This window comes from Dipteris shenzhenensis, chromosome 15, assembly GCF_047967505.1.
Source record: "Dipteris shenzhenensis isolate YYH24624 ecotype China chromosome 15, Dip_SZ_1.0, whole genome shotgun sequence".
NCBI lineage: Eukaryota > Viridiplantae > Streptophyta > Polypodiopsida > Gleicheniales > Dipteridaceae > Dipteris > Dipteris shenzhenensis.
In genome coordinates this window covers 48,122,426-48,149,446 of record NC_141610.1, presented here as the reverse complement: position 1 = coordinate 48,149,446, position 27,021 = coordinate 48,122,426, and the positions used below count along the sequence as shown (strand labels likewise).

At 40.5% G+C, this 27,021-nt stretch overlaps 1 protein-coding gene across 1 annotated transcript; it reads left to right on the top strand.

Annotated features, from left to right (window-relative positions):
* Positions 1–2,776: 2,776 nt before the first annotated feature.
* LOC147893915 (transcription factor TGA2-like) lies at positions 2,777–3,936 on the top strand. The gene is made up of 3 exons (XM_087386388.1): positions 2,777–2,996; positions 3,244–3,497; positions 3,652–3,936. Exons 1-3 carry the CDS (start codon positions 2,777–2,779, stop codon positions 3,934–3,936), a joined length of 759 nt encoding a protein of 252 aa, XP_087242514.1.
* Positions 3,937–27,021: the final 23,085 nt, after the last annotated feature.

The following is a 27,021-nucleotide window of genomic DNA, read 5'->3' as shown; positions in this document are numbered from 1 at the left end:
TATAGATGATGGCTCCGTCCACCTGTGTGCTCCCACAGTTGCTCCCACAGTGGAGCTTAGATGGCAATCTAGACAGATACTAGGTGAAGAGCTACTAGCTGGAAGATCTGATCTGGTACAATGGACTGGGGAGGTCGCCTCTTTATAGCTATGAGGGCAGTAGTCGCATCAATGTAGTCGGTGGAACCAACCAGTCAATCTAGTCGGTGAAGCCGACAAATCAACTTAGTCGGTGGAGCCGACTAGTTGTCCATGGAATATTCAAGGAATATTCTCTATACCGGCGCCTCGGGGGCTCTCGCCCCTGAACCCCCACAAGGGGGGCTAGCTAGCCCCCAGGCCCTACCAAGAATAAGGGGCTTTCACACAATCACCTTTCTACCATCAACGGTCTCATTGATAGACCTCATCTGACATGCAAGTTAGGATCCATCCAGTATCCCGGGCTCACACATGGCTTCTCCTCATATGGGGGCCTTACAACTTGAGCATCTTGGACCACTGGAGGTTACCAGGAGGGTGGGGCATTAAGCATATATAACAAATCATACCCATCATTGGAACTTGGCATGGGAGTACGAATTAGATTATCCGGATCCTGATATTCAAAATCAAATACTATGTGATTTATTGTTGATGGCAGCACAAGTAGTATCGGAGATGATGACTGGGCCTCTAACACTCTGCCAAAAGGGGTTGAATAGACTCCCACTTGTAATTTGAAAAGGGCAACAACATATCGGTGCATTAGGTTTAGTTAAATATTTTGTTTGAGAAGGAAATCAGTCCAGTAGTGAAGTAGGCTAGATTATTTGCTAGGAAACACACACACACACACGGGGGTGACCAAGCTAGTATACGTAAGCCATTCACACAGCCTCGACTGAGATACACCAACACTTAAAAAACCCACAGATTTTCAAGAAGACGATGAACGTTGGATCATGGATAACGCTGCATAGTGGTGGAAAGTGTCTTTTAAGATTTTTGTGGTATTTTATGGCGTGGAATCTTTGGTTTATTATTTGGTAAAATTATGCAATTGCATGTTGCCATGTGGCCAAAACAATCAAATTGCAACATGTGATTGGCTTCTTCTATTGCATGTCAATTTCAAAACCTTGTGGAGTAATATATATACCACGCGATACATTTAAATGACCGTGTAGTGTCTTTTTTTATACCACACAGTGTCTTTTAATAAAAAACGTTATTAACAAAACTTGCTAAGAAGTAAAGTTTTTTGTCCACATCAAGATTTAAAAAACTATGTTAAGGTATAGTGACATCAACGAATGAGAGGGGCACATAGCACGTGCATTTGAAGACCTAGGAAACAAACCAAAATCTCTATGTGACAAGGCTAGTTAAAAATGATGAATAAAGTGAAAAGGCAAAGATTTGGCATAAAGTGGTGGATTATAAGTGCAAATTTTAAATGGAAGTGATTCCGAAAGATCTTGAAAGCCAAGCTCCTTTTGAGACATGAAGATATGTGTGAGCCCATGATGAGCCAACCATAAAGCATGGAAATAACAATTGGCAAAATTCGAGAGAGACTTTCATTGGTGACTCATTGGGTTATGCAATCATTAAGGTCCCATGGGAGGAGGATTTGCATGTGTTATATTTTGCCAAGATAGTATTCTATGTTGTGATGTGACCAAGAAGACTTTTTTGTGGTTTTTTGGTGATGTGGCCGGTCGCGTCCTAAGATTCATTTTCTACCGCCTCGGTCTAAAAACCATGTATGATGGATAGGAAGGCCAACATTAAAAGCTAGTTGATTAGAATTGATGTTCTAGCCGGGGGGTTGAGTGGGTGCGTGTGTGTGGGTGTGTGCGTGCGTGAGCTCAAACCGTGACTGGAACCTGGCCGGGCACTGTGGCGTCCGCTAGTAGGACAATGGGCAGATTGATTTATTTTTTATTTATTTTGAAAAGCTAGGACTTGTACGTGGAAGGAAGAGAAGTGATGCGCGAGCCCAACATGGATCGTTTGGGAATGGAGTTTGCAAAATGAAACGTGGGAAGAAGGGAAGTGCCGGGTGCGTGTGGCGCCACGTGGGAAGGGAACACGGGAGGGGCGGCGTTGCGACGGATGTAAAGCGTGTTGATCGCATGTAAAGCGTGTTGCGGGGCTTTTCCTGTACTTTTAATTGGATTTTGTTTAAGTACACCTGGAATATCACGCGGCAGATCTACACTAGTCAACGTGAGTGTAGACCCTGCTGACAACTGGCGTTGCTTCACTAACCCTCACTTGTTACCTGTCCCCGTGGCAAACCTTTTTAGCTAACACCCTCGTGTGCGCTTTCGATTGGAAGACGTGTCGCGACCTCATTCGTAGCTGTATGACGTGGCTGGCTTCTGCTACGTGCTGGACTTCGGTTGGCGCAGAGAGGTCTCGGTTCGGTGACGTGGATCCGAAGGAGATATTTATATAAGATCTGGAAAGCGCGCGTGTTTCTCTCGTTGAGAATTTCTCTTTCACTGCGTACGAGCTGCAGGCTTCCTCCTCCGGCCTCATCTATGGTTGATCCGGTGTGCCCACTCATCCCGCACTCGCTCCTTCAACGCAGCTGCATCGCACCTCTACCATATCCTTCGTCTCTTTCTCCCGGTTCTGGACCTCCACCACCTACTATGTATGTCCCGCCCAGCTGCACAACCTGATCGTTGGAAGAAATCTTGATGCTCACACTCACAGCCACATTTCTCTTTGCTTGCTTCTCTTCAACCTCACCACAGACATTGCACTTTTGTCGCAAAAAAGTATGGCTGCAACGTCAGACAATTCTCAGCCGCTACAGACTTGGCGGACCGAGGCATTATGGGTCAAGTGGAAGTCTCAGATTGGCATGCTTCGTTCTGCCTTGCTTTCAGAAGACACACATTATCGCCTGTTTGAACTTTCTGCCGGCTGCTTGGAGCTCTATAAGGAGGCATGTCTACGAGAATGCTCCAGCACCAGCGACGTACTGACCACCATCTCCGGTACCCACTCTTCCTCCCGCCTAAAATCATATCGACGCTATTGCGTAGAACAATGAGGTAGAATATGTGCGGCCTGGGAGACTCCAATGTTGTTTTACCACTAATTTAATTGTTCATTGAACACTGTCTTTTATTTTTAATTAGTCGCCACAAACCATATCATTGATTTTACACGTTTATTCTCCAAATAGCGAGCAACCAGCCTCCTCGTGAATTTGACTTATATGCCCGTTTCGTTTGTTGACAGGTCGAGAGTATCTGCCACTAGAAGCAGCGTTCATGTGGCTAGGAGGCTGGAGGCCAAGTACAGCTATCACGCTTGTGTGTTCGACTTTGAGCGCAGATGTTCGTAACCTAGACGTAAATCTGGCGTCTAATACCGAAGCAGGTTCAATATCTGCTGGTCACCTGTCCGAGGAGCAACTCACACTCATGGACAATTTGCGGAAACGTACACGAGAAATTGAAAATGATCTGACCAATGAGCTTGCCACAATACAGGTAACTGTGTTCGAATTGCCTTTTTCCTTTCCAAAGTTGTTTACAGCAAGGAGTGCAAGGCTTCGCAAGGGTAGGGGTCATGGAAAATGATAGTGAGAGCAAAAACACGACACTTTTCTGGCGCTAACGCTAAAGGCTAGTCGAATGAGTGCAGATGCTATTAGCTGATCAGAAGATGGCAGAAGCTCTTCGTATAGGGGACACTTCTATCGTTACAAAGGACTTGACTAAAGGCCGCGAGTTAATGGAAACAAAAGTTGCAGGTTTAACAAATTTACTCGGGCAGGCAAATCAGCTGCGCTTACAAACTTTGGAAGAACTTCTCAGCTTGTTAAATCCTCTCCAATCTGCCCAGTGCAATATCTCTGCATTTGAACTGGTGCATGCCATCAAGTCTTTGAGTTCAGCTATTTACACCTGTAATGTTTCATTTTCCTGAGCTGTAATAGCACTGATTTGAGGAATAAAAGTATATTTCATGGCAGAGCCAGTTTTTGTACGACCAAAAGAATGTCTCGACGTATGCATGTAACTTAGAAAACCATTATCGTCAAAAAATGACTTCATACTATGGGTGTGCACAGTTACGTAATTGCAAAAATTTAAGATGGACGTACACATAGTTATAAAACCATTTATTTAAAAGAGTAAGACTTAGTGCACACGAGTGACGTTGACTATTATCTAGCCACCGTTTTAAGGAGAATATAAGAAAATTTATGATATTAGAACGGAGCGTTGTCCATGCTAGAGCAACATGTAAGAAGTCCAAGAGTGCTTCTTCAAAGCTTTGAGACCTCTCTCAAGCTTCCCATGTGGAGGAAAGTGTATTTGTGTACAAATTTTGAAAGAGGGATGGATTTTTCGTAAGTGCCATCTTGGTAGAAAGAATTTATACTAGGGAGTATAGAGAGAGTACCCTCGAGTTGCTTTTGCAAGTGGGGAAAAGTGTGAGACAATATACATTTAGAGTAGTAGAAGGTTGTTTTAAGAGGCTCTATGTGGGTGTATAAGTATTAGGGATCGCCTCTAGTTAATATACTCTAGGTTGATTGTCCATCATGCAATGGTTTTTCGAGTTGGATTATTTCAAATTTTACACATTGTTCTCCAATGCTTTTAATGTTCAATGTGCATCAAGGATTGCATATTCACGTAATCACGTGAATTTTCTTGCGATTACATATCGTGATGATGTATTTCACGCAATCACGAGCACAATCAGTACACCTTTGTACTATCAGGTGGCCTTGAACTCGAAACCGGATATATACCGACAGTAGTAGTGATACTATTGCCTATAGGTTAACACAATACTACTGACGGTAGTACTAGCAATACTACCACTAGTAAAATTATTACCGCCAGTAGTAGGAGTATTCCCACCTAGGATTCATTTGCTACTAGCGGTAATTTATATACTACTACCGGTAATACTAATATTACCAGTAGTAATATATACATTACCGTCAATAATACTACTGACCCAAGATATATGCCAACTTGTGGGCTCATTTTCACCAAAAGTGGATTGGGAAGAGGTAAAATCCTGTATCTCTTCAAGTCTTGGACGGGGGGCCTGGTTCAAGAAGTGGTTCCTAGTCCCGCACCTTGAATGGGATGAGGGGTTAGTTGGAACCATGACCTAGATCTAGGTTCCCTCGTATCTCCACATAAAGGGGGGATTGTTTTGTCAAAATTTTTAAGAATTTACTTAGCATTTGTTGCATGCATGCATTGAAAGAAACACTTGTGCATTGAAAGTTATTAGCTTTTAGGAAATCTTTAAACTTTTACATTAATGCATAGGGTAGGAGTTATTGTCAGATGCATGCCCGCTCACTATTGTGTGGCAAATGTAGCTCTTTGCTCGTGTCAAGTGATAAATCTTTATGCACACACAGTAAGATCTTCTCGTCGCAAGCATGGCCTCAACCCACCGAGCACCAAGTGAAAAGTAGGAGAAGAGCTAGCTAAGGGTTAGCGCACGAGAGTGATGAGAAGCATTTGGGATGCCTTTTTTATTAGGGTGTGCAACATGGAGGAGAGTGAGATGGAGTCAACCACGTCTAGTCTAAAGGGAGTCAGCACCATGAAGAGGAGGATTCTTCACAATGCTAAGAGTAGTTAGTTTGCAGTCTGAAGGTCCTGATGACATTGCCAACCGAGTGTAGCACGAGACAGATGCTATGCTTTGGGTTGATAGCTTTATTGGGAATGCAAAGACCCACTTCAACGAAGCATACCTCTTGCACAAGTGTTTGATGTCTTCAAGTTAACACAATGGACGGGTGTGTGGGCCAATAACAAGAGTAGGGTCCTTGCATCAGATCGTCATGTCACAATGGCTGAGAGCTGGGACAAGAAGGCTATAGCGGCTTATGAGGGAGCTATGTCCCTGGCCGTAGGTGAAGAGCAACCAACCCCTACATCCTCTCAACCATTGAGAGGTGATGAGGCTCAAAAGGCATAAAACGTGGCTAGTAACATAGACATAGTGTCACACTTGGCATATGTCACAAAGAGGGAGATACAAGTTGGTGAGAAAATCAGCTCACGCAATTATGGGGCTATATTTAACGTGCGGGTAGTAGGAGTTGTAGGGTTGCCATATCATGTGAAATATGCTAGAAAGTAGTGTAAGGGAAATATTGGGATGCATTGAGAAGCAAGCAGTGAACAACTCATGCATATTTTACGCCCAATCCTTATACGTGTGATCGCAGCAACCCAAGAAGAGCCATTGTAGACCACATGCCATAATTTGATGGTGGTAGCCTATTGCGGTTAGATTAGATTCTGCCAATGGACCAGAGCAGGTTTACACACTACTTCACCATGTTCTAAGGGGAAGAGTGGATCTGATGGCCACATCAACAGAGAGGGGCAAGCTACATTGTGGAAGGAAGATATTGCTTCAATCAATGTATTTTGTGAGAATCTCCCATGCACTTGTGGATGGTTTAACAAGGCTGCACGCTAAAATGTGGATGCACAAAGACCTACACCCAGGCAATATCTTGTTGGATTTTATTGGAAAGTCTAGATGCCGAGCAGGGAGGGGGATGGTGGCCATGCATTTCTTGAAGAGTCGAAAGGCAATCAAGCATTTGAAGAAGTAGTCTTAGGAGACAAATGCCGACTAATTTGTTGAGCCAGTTCGTAGGAAAGAGGCAGATTATGGGTGTAAAAAATGGTTTGCACCTACACTCAAGGTACAAGAAGTACTGTTAAGAGGCACATATACATTCCATGCAAATATGTATGCATTGGGATGGATCATTGTTGAGATGATTCAATTTTTTCAAGATGTCTGGAGGTACCTTGAGGATGACCATGAAATGCCTCCTTCTCTTTGTTGAGATATCGAGCTCCACTCGTGATATGCCACGGTGACCATTGTGCATTTATGTCACCAACTTGTTAGCTGCAGATGCAGTTCGTACACTGCCCATGAATAACAGCTAGATGATAGCTATCTTCCACATCAACAAGAAACTCAGAAATATATACAAGTGACTTCTCTATTCCTTTTGTACTAGAGAGAGAGTTTTTTGGCTTTCACAAGTAAGAAGAGGAAAATTGTTTTCAACCTCCACCTTTGTGTGTATTCCCCCATTGTGTATGTGAGAAAGCTGCAAGTGAGACTCCTTACTTCTCTCCCACTCTCTTCACATGGTATCAGAGCTCAGTTCGTGGTAAGGAGCTCAAGGAAGCAAACCAAGTTCGCAGTGTCTTGGTAAGAGGATCAATGTTCCTAGCAAATCTCTGCAGGTACCACAACCGAAAAGTGCAAGAGTGCATTGTCTCAGATTGAGACGCCGTTCGTGGTGCGACGAGAGGGTGACATTATTTTTTTGATTTGAGGCCGTTTTGGTGGCAAAAGTTTTCCGCAGGCACTCAGAAAAGTGGCCTGTTTTGGCTGTGCAACCATTGTTCTACAGGTCGATGAAAAGTTGTCGCAAAAATTGCATCGTATGCCTATGCGCAAAGATATTGGGAGTGACAGTATCATTCTTATTGCTTGTTGATGAAAAATTGTCACTAGGAAGTGACTGTGTGGTCAAATACCACTTTCGTCAGTTTTGCAGATTTGCCTTGTGAGGCAAAAGTTGTGGTTTTTGCAGTGATAGAATATTTTGTAGTGTTCTGTAATGGCGTCTGACTCTCTTTCACAAATTGTCACTGAAAAGCTTGACAAGAACAACTTCCAAGCATGGAAGTTTAGAATCACGAATTTCCTTAAGGGAAAAGGCTATTGGGAGTTCATTACAAGAAATGAAGAAGAACCAGCTCTTCCTAATGTTCCCAATCAATAGGAAATGCAGGCATTTAAAGGCTGGAATGAGAGAGCCAGAAAAGTTATGTACTGGCTGTCTATCAGTATTTCAGATTCTATGATTGTGCATATTCAGGATGCAAGCACACCAAAGGAGGCATGGGATACTTTGGCAAAAATGTACAGCACAAATACGCAAGCCAGGAAAATGTAGCTCAAGCAGGAGTTGCACAATGTGCAGAGAGAAAATATGAGCATGAATGACTACCACATGAAGGTGAAGAATATTGCAGATGCACTTGATTCCATTCGGTTGCCAGTGGAAGATGATGATTTAGTTTCTGTGACCTTGAATGGTCTAGGAAAGGATTATGCACAGTTCCAAACATCCATTGCCGTCCGTGAAAAATTTCCTAATTTTGAGTTGATTGCTCTTTTAATTTCTGAAGAGCAGAGAAATGGTGGTGCATCTTCTTTAGGAGGAACTTCAAAAGAAACTATCTTCTACTCAAATGCTGGAAGAGGTAGAGGCTCAGGTAGAGCAGGCCGATCTAGAGGCCATGGCAGAAATTAGAATATGCAGCAAATGCAAGAAAACTAGTCCTATGGAGGAGGACATGGTAACCTTAGAGGCAGGGGGAGCCAAAGAGGTCATGGTGGATGGCAGAGAGGCCAAAATCCAAGCAACAATGTTGAATGCTACTATTGTGGTAAAATGGGTCGTATGGCTAAATATTGCTACAAAAATCAAAATGACATTATGAATGGAAAATTGCAGCAAGGCAATTATGCATCCTCTAGTAGACAAGGTGATGACAGAAATGAGGATTTGTTTATGGTGCAGCACATGACCAATTCTATGACAAGTGCAGAAGAAAGCAACGATGTGTGGTATGTTGACTCAGGTGCGTCAGACCACATGACAGGTCATGCAAAATGGATGCAAGATGCAAGGAAAATTGAAAAACCAGGATTTGTGGAGATGATACTGCACATCCTATTGTGTAGACTGGTAAAATTCCTTTGTCTATGCAGGATGGGAAAAAGAAATACTCTGATGTGTGGACTACTGAAGCTGCATCTATTGGAGGCTATCATTATTTTGTCACTTTTATTGATGACTATAGCAGAAAAGTTTGGGTGTATTTTATGACAAAGAAAAGTGAAGTGCTTGGGCATTTCAAAGCTTTTAAAGCTATGGTTGAAAAAGAAACATGCTTGCAAATAAAATGCCTAAGGTCAGATGGAGGGGGAGAGTACCTCTCGAATGAGTTTGCAAGGTTCCTGCAGGGGCATGGCATAAAGCAGCAATATTCATGTAGTCATATGCCACAGCAAAATGGACTTGCAGAAAGGAAAAATAGGCATATTGGAGAGGTATCTCGTGCCATGCTCAACCAAAAAGACCTGCTAGACTTTTATTCGGTTGAAGCAGTTGCTACATCAGTCTACATAATGAACAGGACTCCCATTGCAGCAATACATGGCATGACGCCAGAGGAGAGGTATACTAGTAGGAAACCAGATATTTCTCATTTGAAAGTTTTTGGTTGCATTTCCTATGTTCATGTGCCAGATGAGTTGAGATCCAAGTTGGATCCAAAAGCTGAGAAGTGCATCTTTATTGGTTATTCTCTACAACAGAAAGGGTATAGATGCTATAATCCTTCTACTCGTAAGTTTACAGTGAGCAGAGATGTTGTTTTTGATGAGATGAGCAACTGGTATAAACCACTAAATGTGGTTGATGATGTAGATGCAAAAAATGGTAATGCTGCACAGAATTCACAGCAGTAATCACAAAATTTTAGTGGACCTATAGTGTCTAGTAGTGGTTCACATACTTCACCATGGACAGGCAGATTGAGATCAAGATAATCTCCTCAAAGCAATGCAGATAGTGGTATGCAGGTATCACGAAAAGGAATTGAGAAAGTAGATCAGCCCATGGTTGATGTGAATGGAGGTCACTCGTATGTGGATGGTGAGTCCAGTGGCTCAGAACATAGCATTAATGATGAGTTGGGTATTCCTTCTGTTGTTACACCTCGAGTAAGGAAGACCGGGGATGTTTTGAGAGCACCTAGTAGTGAGCCTATTTTGCACAGGTCTACTAGAGTCAAGTATCCTATGGATAGGCTAAAATATGATGGATTTATAGCCATTCACTATGCCTATATGGTCAAAGTGATACAAGAACCAGAAACCACTTCTTTTGAGCAAGCCATGGGAAAAGAAAAATGGGAGAAAGCCATGGATGAAGAAATGGATCTGATAGATGATCTACCAGTGGATATGTGTTTTCTTTTGGGAGTGCTGCAATCATTTGGAGCAGCAAGAAATAGCCTACAGTTGCCCTGTCGAGCATAGAGGCTGAATACATGGGTGCAGCAATGGCTGAATGTGAGGCAGCTTGGTTGCATAAGCTGCTTTATGATATGCATCAGTCTATAGATGAGCTAGCTGTCATTTATTGTGACAACATGAGCAATATACACTTGGCAAATAACCCAGTCTATCATGCTAGAACAAAGCACATTGAGGTGCATTACCACTGTGTGTGGGAGAAGGTTCTAGTAGGTTTTATTGATCTAGTTTATGTCAGCATAGAGGATCAGGTAGTTGACATATTCATGAAGGCATTGGGCATGGAGAAGCTGCGCAAGTTCAGAGACCTGCTTGGTGTGCAGGAATTGGGATTGAGCTCGAGGGGGAGTGTTGAGATATCGAGCTCCACTTGCGATATGCCAGGGTGACCGTTGTGCATTTATGTCACCGACTTGTTAGCTGCAGATGCGGTTGGTACACCGCCCATGAATAATAGCTGGATGACAGCTATCTTTTTGTCCTCTAGTTAGTGGCTCAGTTATTATGCCACCTAGGTTAGCTGAGTTTGGTTTGAGACCCACATATAGGGTTCATCTATTCCTTTTGTACTAGAGAGAGAGTTTTCTGGCTTTCACAACTAAGAAGAGGAAAACTATTTTCAGCCTCCACCTTTGTGTGTATTCCCCCATTGTGTATGTGAGAAAGCTGCAAGTGAGACTCCTTACCTCTCTCCCACTCTCTTCACACTCTTGTCATTAATGCCATTAAGTGCCATGCAAAACAAAAAATGATGCATTGCATTACCGATCAGAGAAAGCCACCTGGACAGACCAATGATATCTTAAAGAGAGTAGAACGTGAGGGAGAATTGGATATGAAGCCTATGGAAGAGATGAGCCTTGCACTTAGGCTTGCAACTTAAGCCACCTTTGGGACCCCATGTGTCAAACTTATTGTAATGAAATTCTTGTTCAAAAATAAAAGTTAATTTTTACCATTTGACATAAATAAAGATTGCAACATGTACATTTTGTTAAATTAAAGTAATTTTGGTATTGCGAGTGTAGCACCCAAGCATGTGCCACAAACTATTGCACGTACCTCCATATATGCTTAGCCTGGATGTCTATATGTTAAATATTACAATTTTACATGCTTCTAATATTAGATGTTTCATTTCTTAGGTCTTTTGTCAATAGTTATCACATACAAACTCGGGGGTTGCACTACTTAGAAACCATATGTATCACGTGTGTTCAAGGGCTATTTGAAAAGCCCCTCAACTAAAATTTCCCCCCCAATAAAACCACCCCTCTTTACTTATGAACTACATGATTTTTTTCTAAATTTGATTAAAAAAACCCCTCATGTTATTGTAAACCTATTAAAATTTTCCAAAAAGATAAATTAAAATATCCCTCCTTTTGAATGCATGTGGTACACTAAAATTTAATGAGGTGAACCCCTCGAGCATACGAACTAGCAACCAACACCATGGTCATTGGTTTTGTAGGCATGAAATGGAAAAAAGTCAACAAGCTTGTCTCAAAACAAGGGAATTTGGCAATTTGGCTCTTAGAGGCCGATGAAGGTGAAGCCTCAGGTAGTAAGGATAGGAGACATAGACTCGGGGGGGTCACTGATCATATGTAACCCTATCACGTGAGTTCAATAGAAGGATATTTTTTATTTCTAAAATTTACAAAAATAAATATACGTAAGGGACTATTTTAAATAGTTTTGGAAAAAATTTACAGATTTGTATAGAAAAGGGGTGCATTTTATTTATGAAAAATTTACAGATAAGGGATTTTAGAAATATGCCTTGCACGCATGTGGTATAGAGGGTTTATACATAGTGACCCCCCCGAGGACATAGAAAAACAATGGAGGAATGTGGAAGAACCCCAATCCAAGCTTTGGACCAGCATGACAGATGGAAGATCACAAATTGTTGAGACGAACAATTTGGCTCTTAGAGGCCGATGAAGGTGAAGCCTCAGGTAGTAAGGATAGGAGACATAGAAAAACAATGGAGGAATGTGGAAGAACCCCAATCCAAGCTTTGGACCAGCATGACAGATGGAAGATCACAAATTGTTGAGACGAACATATTCGAAAAAATACCAGGAAGATATATATCGAGTTATATGGGAAGGTGCCGCACCATAATGAAGTGGCAACATACTTTGCCAAATTCTTGTATGTGCATTTTATAAAGGGAATCCAAGTGCACTTCTCATGTTATAAGGACAAGCATACGCATGGTCATACTGAAGTGGCGATCACCCTGTCACAATTGTCCAAGACATTGGAGGGTGCACGTGGCCCATTAGAGCAACTTGTAGCACAGCTCCATGAAGAAAGCGTATCCCGGTTCAAGCAAGTCCTGAGAGTGCTCTCAACAGAAGCAAAATGGAAGAGGGAGAGAGAGAAATAGAGAGCCACATAAGTTTTTGGTGGGTGCAGAACACCCTAATCTTATTTTTCATCCATTTATATATGTGTTTGAGTATTATACATAACCGAGGTAAAGGCATAGTGACCTTTCACCCCCACAACCTCCCACTTAAAGGACAATGTGCCTTTAAAGGAGAACAACCAGTGAGCATACTATCCAATGCCCATCAATACATGACAATACTCAAACCGCTGACTAGGTAGACTCTTCATTAGCATATCTACAGAGTTATCATCTGTATGAACCTTGACAAGCTCTATGCGCTTGTCCTCAAGTACCTCCATGATGAAATGGTACCTGAGCTCAATGTGTTTGGTCTTTGCATGAAAGACCGGATTCCGTGCTAGCTGAATAGCACTCATGGCATCACTATGCAATGTCGGTATACATGTATGAATCCCCAAATCTCCCACTAGCCGATCAAGCCATACAGCCTCCTTGCAACCATCTGCAACTGTAACATACTTAGCCTCTGTGGTAGACAAAGCAATGCACTTCTATGCATGAGACATCCACGACACTGCACCACCTGCAAAGGTGAACACATAACGAGAAGTGGATCTCCTACTATCCACATGCCCTGCATAGTCTAAATTTGTGTACCCAAGTACATGCATGTCTCCTCTACCAAAGTAGATGCACATCTCCTTGGTACCCTTCATGTACCTCATGATGCACTTATCTGCCTCCCAATGCCTCTTTCCTAGATTAGCCATATACTGGTTAACAACTCCCACTGCAAATGTAATGTCTGGTCTAGTAGCTATCATAGCATACATAAGACTCCCAACCACTGATGCATGAGGAACCTTGGCCATCATGGCCCTCTCCTCATATGATTTGGGACTATCTGTATGACTCAATTTCACATATGGAGGCAATGGAGTACTCATTTCCTTCCCCCCCTCCATATTGAAATGCTGCAATACTTTTATAACATACTCCTTCTATGAAAGCCAAAGGAGTTTCCTACTCTGATCACACGTGATGCACATACCAAGAATATGACCTGCAAGTCCCAAATCCTTCATATCAAAGGCCTCATGCAACTTGGCCTTTAATGCATCTAGCTCATAAGTATTCTTGCTAGCCAATAGCATATCATCCACATATAGTGCCAAGACTATCAGGCTATTATCCTTAGCCCTTTCAGTGTAGAGGCAGTGATCAACTTCACTCCTAAAACCCTGGGACCGAATGAAAGCATCAAACTTTTGATACCATTCTCTAGGTGCTTGCTTGAGACCATAAAGACTCTTCTTCATCTTGCAAACTAAATGCTCTTTGCCCTTTTCTTCAAAGCCTTCCGACTGCACCATGTAAATTTCCTCATGCAGATCCTCATGCAAGAAATTTGTCTTGACATCCATCTGCATAAGCTCCATATCCTCTGCTGCCACTAGTCCAAGCATGCATCTAAGTGTGGTCATCTTCACAACCGGAGAGAATATCTCATCAAAGTCCACACCCTTCTCTTGCTTGAACCCTTTAGCACGACCAAACGAGCCCTGTACCTAGGCACATCATCACCTGTGACCCCCATTTACATGGCAATACTTTCTTTCCATGTGGCAAAGAAACCAAGTCCCGAGTCTTATTGCTCATAAGTGAACTCATCTTCGATTGCATAGCATACTCCCACTTGCATTGATCCTCGCACATCATAGTCTCTCTGTAGAAAGAAGGCTCCCTGCAATCAGTAAGCATCACATAGTCTATCCCTGGAACAAACCTATCAGGCAGTCTAGACACTCTAGATGATCTTCTCAAGGGCATTTCACCTTGCTGTCCCACATGCATATCAGCCACATTTGGCTCATCATTTCCAGCAATAAATCAAGCTTTTCAAACTCTTTCTTTCCCCTTCTTTTATGAGCTGATTTAGTCTGCTTCCCATAGAGAAAGTGCTCACAAAATTCAAAATTAGAGAAACTTAAATGTAGTACATAACCCAAACGGCATAAGAGTTTCATCCCATTTTGGCTCATATGGCCCAACCGGCAATGCCATAAAGAAGTGCTTGGCTACTCGGTTATTGCAACAACATCATCAAACATCCCTGATACATGTAAGGGATACAAAGTCCCACACTTGGCACCCCTAGCCAAAAGCATAGAGCCCTTCTGAATTTTCCAACTCCTAGAACCAAAGATGGTCTCAAAACCAGCATCATCTAGCTGACCCATTTGCAAAAGAAAACTTTACGTCACCTACCCCCACTATGTCACATGCATAGTCATTTCCAAGATGCACACAACTGTCTTTCCACTTTCATAAGTGGAGAACCATTCCCTATGGGGAGTAACATGGAATGAAGCACCAGGATCCAAAATCCAATCCTGGGAATATGCATCATGTGAAGTGGTAAGCAACTCTATAAATAAACTAAACATGAAGAGAATGTCATTGTCACTATCATGTGTGACTGCATTGATCTCCTCGATCTTCACTTTTCCTTTGTCCTCCCTTGGACTCTCTTATTTCTTATTTGCACCCCAATTTGCATTCTTTTTCTTATCCTTTTGCTCTCTTTTAAGCTTGTAGCAATCCTTTTTCATGTGGCCCTTCTTGCCACAATAGTGACACTCAATGTTCCGTGCCCTGGACTTGCTATGGGACTTCCCTCTTTCTTAAGACTTCATCTTGGGGAGAAATTTTATTTCATAGTAGTCACTACTCTGATACCAGTTGAGAGTGCTCTCAAAACCACTTTGCAAAACCAAAGTGACTTTTCCAAAGGTTCCTTCAAGGTCTCTACGCACTCGGATGCAAGTAAAGTCACCCACAAAGCTTCCCACAAAGCTTCTCCTTTCTCCCATAGAGCTGTTGAGCTTCCAAGCATTCACGCACGCTCAACTAGATCACCCGAGCTTTGATACCAATTGAGAGTGCTCTCAACGAAATCAAAACGGAAGAGGGAGAGAGAGAAATAGAGAGCCACACAAGTTTTTGGTGGGTGCAGAACACCCTAATCTTCTTTTTCATTCATTTATATATGTGTTTGAGTATTGTACATAACCGGGGTAAAGGCACACTGAACTTTAACCCCCACAAGTCCAATCCTTGGAAACCAAAAGACTGCAAATCAAGACCAAGTTGCAAAATGAGATTATTGCTCTACATGCCCAATTGAAGATCCTCAAGATTCACCTAAACACATGGTTGTGACAAGAGGCCCATGATGCATGTGCAACACTGATTGGAGATGCAATTGTGGTCATGGTTAGCTATTTGTCGGTATCCATCTTATCAACCATATGCCATGCAACTGCATCCCTTGGATAGTCTAGAAAATTGTTTGTGCCCAATATGCTAGTGTTTTTTTGATAACTCAACTCGCTACTATGCTCTACCTTGCGGCCATAAATTTCATACTTATTGTCTAGTAGATTACTTGCCGACTAGAGCTATTTGTCCAGTTTGTAAAGCCCAACTATCAATGGCATTTTACATAGTGTTGCAACTGTATCCAAGACCATGAATTTGAACTCTTTACAATGTATACAGTCTCTAAGATAGAAATGAATGAATTTGCTTCAAATTATATGTTCTTCCAAGTTTATGTTCTTTCAAGTTTATATGGTTGCATTTATGAATTAATAAAGTAATAAAGTAATTAGAATTTGTAGAATAAAGTAGGTTACATTTCTAAATCAAAATGCGTAACTAAATGGAAAAGCATTTAGCATTTGCAATTAAAGTTTGTGGAACAAAGGAAGTCCTTACATGTGCATTCCATTAGAATTGGCAAACTAGAAATCCTAGAACAATATCTAGGTTTCTATCTTGCATAAAAATGCTAAAACATACATGAAAAAGAATTTTCTATTTTCCATTGAAATATAAATTTAAGACTGAATAATAAAGTATTTTCCATAAAAATTGGCATAAAAATGAGAGAATTGACCTAGTCATGGATAATTATATGCACTTTCATAACTCTCTCTCTCTCTCTCTCTCTCTCTCTCTCTCTATGCATATGCTTCTTCTGCACGTCATTGCATACACTTCTATTGCATATGATGGTGGGTGGTATACCAGTTGGCATGCTCTTATGCAAATGAACCTGGTCAAGAGCACTGCAGTTGGCATTACCACCCAGAGCCTATGTGATGGCAACACAAAAGAATCAAATTTTCAAAGCCCAAACCCTAAACACAAGACATTTACAATGCACAATGAGACAATACCATATTTCCACACATCGACAACATGCAATGAGACAATACCATGTAACAGTGCAAAATTCTTATCCCACCCTAAACTTGCAACCTGCAATCAAAAAACAAGAACACATTCAGAATACAGTCGAACATTCAAAACCAACTATCATTGCCATAATTGCCACAATTCACGAGTCAATATCATCATCATGTTTGTCATTAATGTCATCTTCAGACCCACATGTGGAAGGTGAATATAATTTCCTTCATCTTCATCCGATTCATCCTCCTCATCACTATCTTCCTAAGATGTCGCACCCATTAGAGGAGAAATGGGGTTTCAAAAGGGCCTCATAAGGAATAGATTAAGAAATGAATTATGTGAACATTGTGGGAGAGAGGGAAGGAGTCTCACTTGAGGCTTTCTCACAATCACAATGGGGGAATACACACAAAGGTGGAGGCTAAAAACAGTTTTCCTCTTCTTAGTTGTGAAAGCCAAAAAAACTCAAGTACAAAGAAATAGAAGAACCCTATATGTGGGTCTCAAACCAAACTCAACTAACTAAGGTGGCATACTAACTGAGCCACGAACTAGTGTAGATAAGGATAGCTGTCATCTAGCTATTATTCATGGGCGGTGTACCAACCGCATCTCCAGCTAACAAGTCGGTGACATAAATGCACAATAGTCACCCTGGCATATCGCGAGTGGAGCTCGATATCTCAACACTCCCCCTCGAGCTCAATCCCAAATCCTGCACACCAAGCAGGTCTCTGAACTTGCGCAGCTTCTCTGCGCCCAATGCTTTCGTGAATATGTTAGCTACCTGATCCTCTGTGCTGACATAAACTAGATCAATAAGACCTAGTAAAACCTTCTCCCGCACATAGTGATAATGCACCTCAATGTGCTTTGTTCTGGCATGAAAGACTGGGTTCTTTGCCAAGTGTATGCTGCTCGTGTTGTCACAATAAATGACAACTGGCCCATCTGTAGACTGATGCATATCATAGAGTAGCTTATGCAACCAAGCTACCTCACATGCAGCCATTGCTGCACCCCTGTACTCAGCCTCTGTGCTCAACAAGGCAACTGTAGGCTGTTTCTTGCTGCTCCAAGTGACTGCAGCACTCCCAAAAGAGAACACATATCCACTGGTAGATCGTCTATCAGAAATGCTACCAGCCCAATCAGCATCAGTGTATCCATGCAACTGTATCTGAACCCCAGCCTCATAAAATAGTCCATACTGTAATGTGGACTTCACATACCTGAGTATGCGTCTAGCCGCATCCAAATGCGGTTTCCTTGGAGCCTGCATAAACTGACTTACCAACCCAACAGCATAGCCTCGGGGGGGTCACTCATCATATGTAACCCTATCACGTGAGTTCAAAAGAAGGATATTTTTTATTCCTAAAATTTACAGAAATAAATATACATAAGGGACTATTTAAAATAGTTTTAGAAAAAATTTACAGATTTGTATAGAAAAGGGGTACATTTTATTAATGAAAAAATTTACAGATAAGGGATTTTAAATATAGGCCTTGAACGCACGTGATATAGAGGGTTTATACATAGTGACCCCCCCGAGAGCATAGCTCAAATCTGGCCTGGTAATAGTCATGTAAATCAAACTTCCTACTATGCGTTTGTACATAGTAGGGTCCTCCAGAAGCTCACCTGCATCTGCGCTCAACTTCACATTCTGCTCCAAAGGAACTGAAATAGGCTTACAGCCTGTCATCCCATATTTGGACAGCATGTCCAATCCATACTGCCTCTGCAAGAGCTGTATCCCACTTGGTGATCTAATCACCTCAATGCCCAAGAGATAACGCAGCTCTCCCAAATCCTTCATCTCAAACTTCTGCCTCAATAGCATTTAACCATGAAGGATATCTTCATCACTATCACCTGTGATGATCAAATCATCAACATAAATGACCAGCAGCATAATCCCTTTCTCTGTTTTTCTCACATAGAGTGAGAAATCTGCCTTGGAAATCTGAAAGCCAATAGTGACAAGATACTGTCCTATCTTGTCAGACCATGCTCTAGGTGCTTGCTTCAAGCCATACAAGGCTTTCTTCAACCTGCAAACAAACTCAAGATGAATAGCATGAACATAACCTACTGGCTGCTCCATAAAGACCTCTTCTTGCAAATCACCATGCAAGAAGGCATTCTTTACATCCATCTGATGTAAACACCATCCCTTTGATGCAGCCATAGCAATGGCTGCTCTTACGGTTGCCATCCTTGCAACCGGGCTGAAAGTTTCTTCATAATCAATGCCATATGTCTGTGCATACCCCTTGACAACTAATCTTGCCTTGTATCTATTCACAGAACCATCTGCATTGTGCTTGATCTTATAAACCCACTTACAACCAATTGCATTCTTGCCTTTAGGCAAAGGCACCAATTCCCATGTAGCATTAGCATCCAAGGCATCCATTTCTTCATCCATGGCTTTCTCCCATTTTTCATTTCCCATGGCTTGCTCAAAAGAAGTGGGTTCTGGTTCCTGTATCACTTTGACCATATAGGCATAGTGAATGGCTGTAAATCCATCATATTTCAGCCTATCCACAGGATACCTAACCCTGGTAGACCTGCGCAAAATAGGCTCACTTCCAGGTGCTCTCAAAACATCCCTGGTCTTCCTTACTCCAAGTGTAACAACAGAAGGAATACCCAACTCATCATCAATGCTCTGTTCTGAGCCACTGGATTCACCATCCACACAAGAGTGACGTGCATTCACATCAAACATGGGCTGATCTACCTTCTCTTTTCCTTTTCGTGATACCTGCGTACCACTCTCTGCATTGCTTTGAGGGGACTCTCCTGATCTCAATCTGCCTGTCCATGGCGAAGTATGTGAACCACTGGTAGAGGACACTCCAGGTCCACTGATATTTTGTGATTGCTGCTGTGTATTCTGTGCAACATTACCATTTTGTGCATCTACATCAATCATCACATTTACTGGTTTATACCAGCTGCTCATCTCATCAAAAACAACATCTCTGCTCACTATGAACTTACGTGTAGAAGGGTTATAGCATCTATACCCTTCTGTTGCAGAGAATAACCAATAAAGACGCACTTCTCAGCTTTTGGATCCAACTTGGACCTCAACTCATCTGGCACATGGACATAGGCAATGCAACCAAAAATCTTCAGATGAGAAATATCTGGTTTCCTACCAGTATACATCTCCTCTGGCGTCATGCCATGTATTGTTGCAGTGGGAGTCCTGTTCATTATATAGACTGCTGTAGCAACTAGTGAGACTCCTTCCTTCTCTCCCACTATCTTCACATGGTATCAGAGCCTAGTTGGTGGTAAGGAGCTCAAGAAAGCAAACCAAGTTCGCGGTGTCCTGGTAAGAGGACCAGTGTTGCTTTTCTTTTTCGAGTTTGGGAGCAAATCTCTGGTAGCACAGCCGGAAAGTGCAAGAGTGCATTGTCTCAGATTGAGATGCCCTTCGTGGTGTGGCGAGAGGGCAATATATGTTGCGGGAGAGGGCAAACCCTTTGGTGACTTTATTTTTTTGATTTGAGGCCATTTCGGGGCCCGTTTTGGAGAACACCTATTTCATTAATTTTGGACTCTTGCACTGTCCAAATTCATTTTGTGAGATAATTTTGGATAAAACATTTCAAAAAAAGAGGCTCTTATAAAACAAAACATTGAGTCAAAAAGGAAGATTTTAAAAAATCAAATTAGAAAAAATGACGTGAGATGTTAAAAATAGAGTACATCACATTGTTAAAAGAGACAAAAAAGTAATATTTTAAAAAATCAAATTAGAAAAAATGGCGTGACATGTTATGAAAACTAGAGTACATTTCAAAAAGAGCACATCAAATTAGAAAAAATGACGTGAGATGTTAAAAATAGAGTACATCACATTGTTAAAAGAGACAAAAAAGTAAGATTTTAAAAAATCAAATTAGAAAAAATGGCGTGACATGTTATGAAAACTAGAGTACATTTCAAAAAGAGCACATCACAGTTGTGAAGAAGTAGATCATATTACTCAAAGCCATATGGTGTCAAAAAACACCTTAATACAGTCTCTCTTAACATCATCTTAACATCACATTTGTACAAGAAGTAGATCATATTACTCAAAGCCATATGGTGTCAAAAAACACCTTAATACAAAGCCATATGGTGTCAAAAAACACCTTAATACAAAGCCATATGGTGTCAAAAAACACCTTAATACAGTATCTCTTATCTAAGTCTAGAAGATCTCATCATTGGTCTCTCTTATCTTCTCAACAACCCAATCTTTCACTGCCTCCACAGCTGTATCCTCAACATAATTACATGCGAAGAAGAAGTTTAAGCAATCACAAATTGTTTCTTTATAATTTCTCTGAGAGGCTCTTATTGTTCTCTCAGCATCCGCATCAAATCGCCCATGACGAGAGCTGTGATAACGCAGGTTACTTAAGAAGTCTAATACATCTTGTCGTGCTTTTATCATACGTCTTAGAAGTCTTTCACTGTCTGCTATCTTGAGAGTCTCCTCCCTCTCTGCGTGCCTTTGTGCAGCAAATTCCTCTCTCTCCATGTGTGTCAAAGGAGAACCTTGTCGAATTCTGGCCTCTCTCTGTGCTCCTTAGTCAGCAATCCATTCTTTGAGATTGTTAATTCCGAACTCCACGTCTTCGACAATGCCAAGGACATCCATGGGTGGGGAGATGATAAAGAAAGGGAGATGGACTACGATGCAAGAAAGAAGAGAGTGTCTGCGGAAGAACTAGGATAGAAGAATACTTGTTATCAGGATGGATGAAAGAAGACTCTGAGATTGTTCGCGGAAGGACTAGGATAGAAGAATACAACAAGAATACAAGTTAATGAGAAGCACTAGGATGGATGAAAGAAGAGAGTGTTTGTGGAAGAACTAGGATAGAAGAATACTTGGTTATCAGGATGGATGAAAGAAGACTCTGAGAGTGTTTGCGGAAGGACTAGGATAGAAGAATACAAGAAGAATACAAGTTAATGAGAAGCACTAGGATGGATGAAAGAAGAGAGTGTTTGTGGAAGAACTAGGATAGAAGAATACTTGGTTATCAGGATGGATGAAAGAAGACTCTGAGAGTGTTTGCGGAAGGACTAGGATAGAAGAATACAAGTTACTCAGAAGGACTAGGATGTAAGAAATAAGAGAGTGTTTGTGGAAGGACTAGGATGGAAGAATACAAGTGCACTAAGGCATAATGTGTTCACTACGATAAGGATAAGGGTTGGAATAAAGTGAGAGGCACGATGTGTTCACTATGATAAGGATAAGGGTTGGAATAAAGCGAGTGGAGATTGAATGCTCTACTTTAAGTGAGTGGAGATGATAAGGATAAGGGTTGGAATAAAGTGAGAGAAGCATCGCGAATGCTCTACTTTAAGTGAGTGGAGACTGTCCAACTGAATAAAATTCTCATCACACAAGGATTTATTTCCAAATAATCACATCATCACACATTCATATCATAAAATTGTGTGCATGAAGAAATATATTACAAATATTACATCATCACATATTCATATCAAAATTCTCATCACACAAGGATTTATTTCCAAATAATCACATCATCACACATTCATATCATAAAATTGTGTGCATGAAATAATTATATTACAAATATTACATCATCACATATTCATATCAAAATTCTCATCACACAAGGATTTATTTCCAAATAATCACATCATCACACATTCATATCATAAAATTGTGTGCATAAAGAAATTATATAAATATCATGATTATGCCACTTAAGTAATAAGTCACAAATTGGTGTATAATCAACAAAAACTACAAACACAACATCATACATGCATCACAACTCTTGTGATGCTTCTAGTGGAGGCTGTGGCAACTCTTCGGATGCTTCCAATGGAGGCTGTGGTGCTGTAGATGTACACTCGGTCTCTACTTCTTCTGTAGTATGTAGTGCTTTCGGAGTAGACTCAGTATCCTCTTCCTTAAATGGAAGCGGAGGCGGTGGCAACTCTTCTGATGCTTCCAGTGGAGGCTGTGGTGCTGTAGGTGTACATTGGGTCTCTACTTCTTCTGTAGTGTGCAGTGCTTTCATAGTAGACTCAGTCTCCTCTTCCTTAAAGGGAAGCTCTGGTATTGCTTCAGTTGCACGTTGTATTCTAATGGCAGCAATTAGGTCTCGAATGATTTCAGCCCTAAACAATTGTATATCCTCCTCTGAATATTTGAGCTCCAAAGAGTCTTCCGATGAGATCTGTGGCTTAAGTGAGAAAATTTCTTTGAAAATCAACATGCAGTTGTAGGCAACTCTCCACCCACAACTATGCCCATCTTCCTTTTCTACTACTAAATGCTTTTGGAAGTCTATCGAGTCTTTGTACTATCCTGTTTCTCTGATAGCAGATACCAACTTCTCAATCGACCTGCTCATCGTGACATATTAAAAAAACTTAGTGTGTCTATCACATAAGGTACATAATATAGAAGTAACAACAGATTAATAGAATACTTACGTTTGCACTGAGCCATGAAAGCCTACAATCGAGTTAACAAACCAACAATAGTTGTCTTCAAGGTTCCAAACCACCAGACTCCAATGTTCCCTACATGAATAATTAAGAACCATTATTATTTAACACAATGTTGCCAGTATAAGATGAAAATAAAGGTTGCCATGATACTTACATCTCATGATATGCCATAAATAGGACTCGCACGCCATGTAAATGTAAAGGCTGTAATAATTTACAAACATCGGCTATTGTCTTTCTACTATCGCTAAGTATAGGAGACGACTCTACCAAATCGTGAGATAACTATACTGCACCAACAAATAAATGAATATTAGCTTATTAGATTTAATCAAAATATTGAATTATCAAGTAGAGAAAAAGTTTGTATCAAACCTGAGAATGGCCATCATAATGTTGTTATTGACCTCATTTGAAGCTCTAGAGAGAATTGAAATCTCCTCTCCCCCAAATTCAAGATACTGAGGTCTATGTTGAATCATAACCCTAACATTAAAAGAGCTTCCCAATTCTTTTAATGAAGCCATGTTTGTAGAGTTGAGGTCTTCTATCCTCTTTGACTCTTTGATGGCATTCATTTCGCAATCAATGATTGCTCGAATGGTACATGTTATAAATGCATAGAGATGCAAATCCGTATATGTTGATAGTGTTGTGTCATTTTGTATCTCAAAAATTTGACCAAGTACCAAAAAGCAATTGTAGCCCACCCTCCATCCACAATTATAGATGTGGCTATTCTCTTGATGTGATACCTGACATGTTATATACTCTATTTGTTGTGCCAAGTCACATTGCCGCATTACTATGTCGATAGCATCTACTAATTTTCGAGCTGATCTGCATATCAAAACATATAACAACAGTGAATATGTGCATTGCATATCAATCTACATGTCAAGAAGTGACAACAACTGTAGTCTATACTTACTCTAACACATTGCCATGGACGGATGTCATTGAGTTTGCAAAGAAGCACTTCTTCGCAAGGATGTCGACGACTACCAGACTTCAATGTGAGCTGCATTATCAATAAAGAATAATTACTGTGTTTGAGACAATTCTAGCAATGCAATAGAAAAAACAAGTAGGGTTTGATGCTTACTTCTCATAATATGATGTAAAAATAACTCGTGCGTCATTCATAGGAACGTGCTTTAACCACTTGCAAACATTCTCTATGGTTTCTTCTTTGTTGCTAAGCACTTCCGGAATACGAGGATCGAGCATATATGAAACGCTTTGTATATTTTGCGCAAAATTTGCTATAACATTACTATATTTAAAAAAAAAGTATTAGCTTCTTAGGTTTAATCAAAATAAGCAAAGTATAAAGCCAAGGAAAAGGCTGCACATTAACCTCATTCTTAGGATTCAAGAGGATTGAAATCTGTTCTTCACCAAATTCAAAAAAATGAGGTTGTTGTCGAATTAACAACATAGCAGTGAATGAACTTCCAATCTGCTCCAATAGATTCATATTTTTATGACTCATCTTATTGAGGGAGTAGTCTACATCGTATTCTTCTTCACTTGCTATGTCCTCCACATCCTCCTTCTGCCATAAAAATATAAAAAAGTTATGCGATGTACACATCCCAAATAAAGGCTTAAACAAGCAGATAAGGTTTCATACATGCTTTCATTAGCGTAAGTCTCTCCTCTGCTTGGAGCAAAAATTTAAAAAGGTTTCATGCACGCTTTCATTAGAGTGAGTCTCTCCTCCTCTTCGATGAAAAATTTAAAAAGTTATGAGATTTACACATCCCAAATAAAAATAATGGTTTAAATAATCATAGAAGTATAAAGATAGCATGCTTTCATTAGACAAGTTATGAGATTTACACATCCCAAATAAAATTAATGGTTTAAATAATCATAAAAGTATAAAGATAGCATGCTTTCATTAGACTCAGTTCCTTCTCCTCTTGGAAGAAAATATAAAAAAGTTATGAGATTTATACATCCCAATTAAAGGCTGGAACAAGCATACAAGTATAAAGATAAGGTTTTATACATGCTGCAATGTAGTCATATTTTCATGTTGTTTCCCAATGGTAGTAATTAGATGCTGAATACTCTCAGCCCGAAATGCTAGCAGATCAGCTTCTGTATATGATTCCATTTTGACTAGTAACTCCAAATCAAAAATCTCTCTAAGAAACAACATGCAGTTGTAGGCAACTCTCCACCCACAGCTGTGTCCATCTTTTTGCTCCAGTGGCAGACGTCTTTTGAATTCTACTTGATCTTGTTGCTCCGTGGTTGTTCTGACAGCAGATACTAGCCGATATGCAGCACTGTCCAGCATGACATATGAAATATATTAATATGTCATGATCATAAGATACAAAATAAGAAAGTATCAAAAATATTAAGAGAATAATTACCTTGGGGAGTTGGCATGATAGCCTTCTATTGAATTCACAAACCATAAATGGTTGAGTTCAAGGTCCCAGAAGATCAGACTCCAATGTGAGCTACACGACCAGAATAAAAATGATTATTGTTTTACACAAACTTGCCAAAGAAATAGTAAAAATAAGGTTAGAGTTGATACTTACGCCTCATGATAAGGCATTAAGATGACTCACACCCCATCTAAATTCAAAGGGCTTAACTAGGTACAAACATCTTCTATAGTCTTTTGAGGAGAGCTAAGAATAGAAGAAAGGAGAGCATCGAGCATGTAGACACGATGCTGCACTGTACTAGGAAGCTGAGAAATAACTACACTGCACCAAGAAATAAACAAACATTAGCTCATAGAATTGATTTGCATTCTGCACTAGGAAACTGATATATAACTGAACTGTGAATAAATAAACAAATGTTAGCTTATTGAAGTAGCAATAAATAAATAAACATTACTTGAGAATGGCCAAGATAACATTGTCATTAACCTCTTTTAAAGGATTGGAGAGGATTGAAACCTCCTCTCTACCAAAGCTTAAATACTGAGGTTCTCGTTTCAAAACGATCCTAACTTGAAATGAGCTCTCCATTTTATCTAATGCAGCTAAATTTGATTTTTCAATCAAATTTAGAGGTGGTTGCATTGTTCAAGTAGAAGGGAGTGCCTCCGTATTGACTTCATCCATTTCTTCTCCCTCTATTGCCTGTAAACAAATATGAGAGATTAGATTCATTATCTATAAATTTAAATCTTATTTAAAAAATTGTATTTAGTTGAGAAATAGAGAGTTCATACTGCTAAGTATTGTCGTAGTGGCCTTTTTTCATAACCCTGCGAGCCATAATTATCAAAGAAGGCATCATCATATTTGTCTTCATCCACCAACCTCTCTGTGAATGGGTCATGTAAGTCCATCTTTTCATCATCAACAACTGGGACATTATGATCTTCAAGGTAATCATCCATGTCATCAGTGTCCTTGTGGTCTATCTCTTTTTCATAGCCTATGGTTAGATCTTCTTGAAGCTGGAAATAGGCCATGAAATGCTTATTTTCAATAATATTGGTGGAGTTGCCTTTTCTTAGGAGATCCTCAAATAAATATCCCATCCTGCACAAGGTGACCTCCCAACCTGCCGGCAACAAATTCTCCATCATGGTAAGCAAGAGACTCCCACTTTTTGCAAGACTTCCATAGTTGTTTTTTTGATAATGTATGGACCTGGGAATATCTTGCTCTTCTAGCATCAATCTTAAATTATTTGAATTCCCTCTTATGTTCTTTTGTAAGGAGTGATCAGGGTTGGGACTC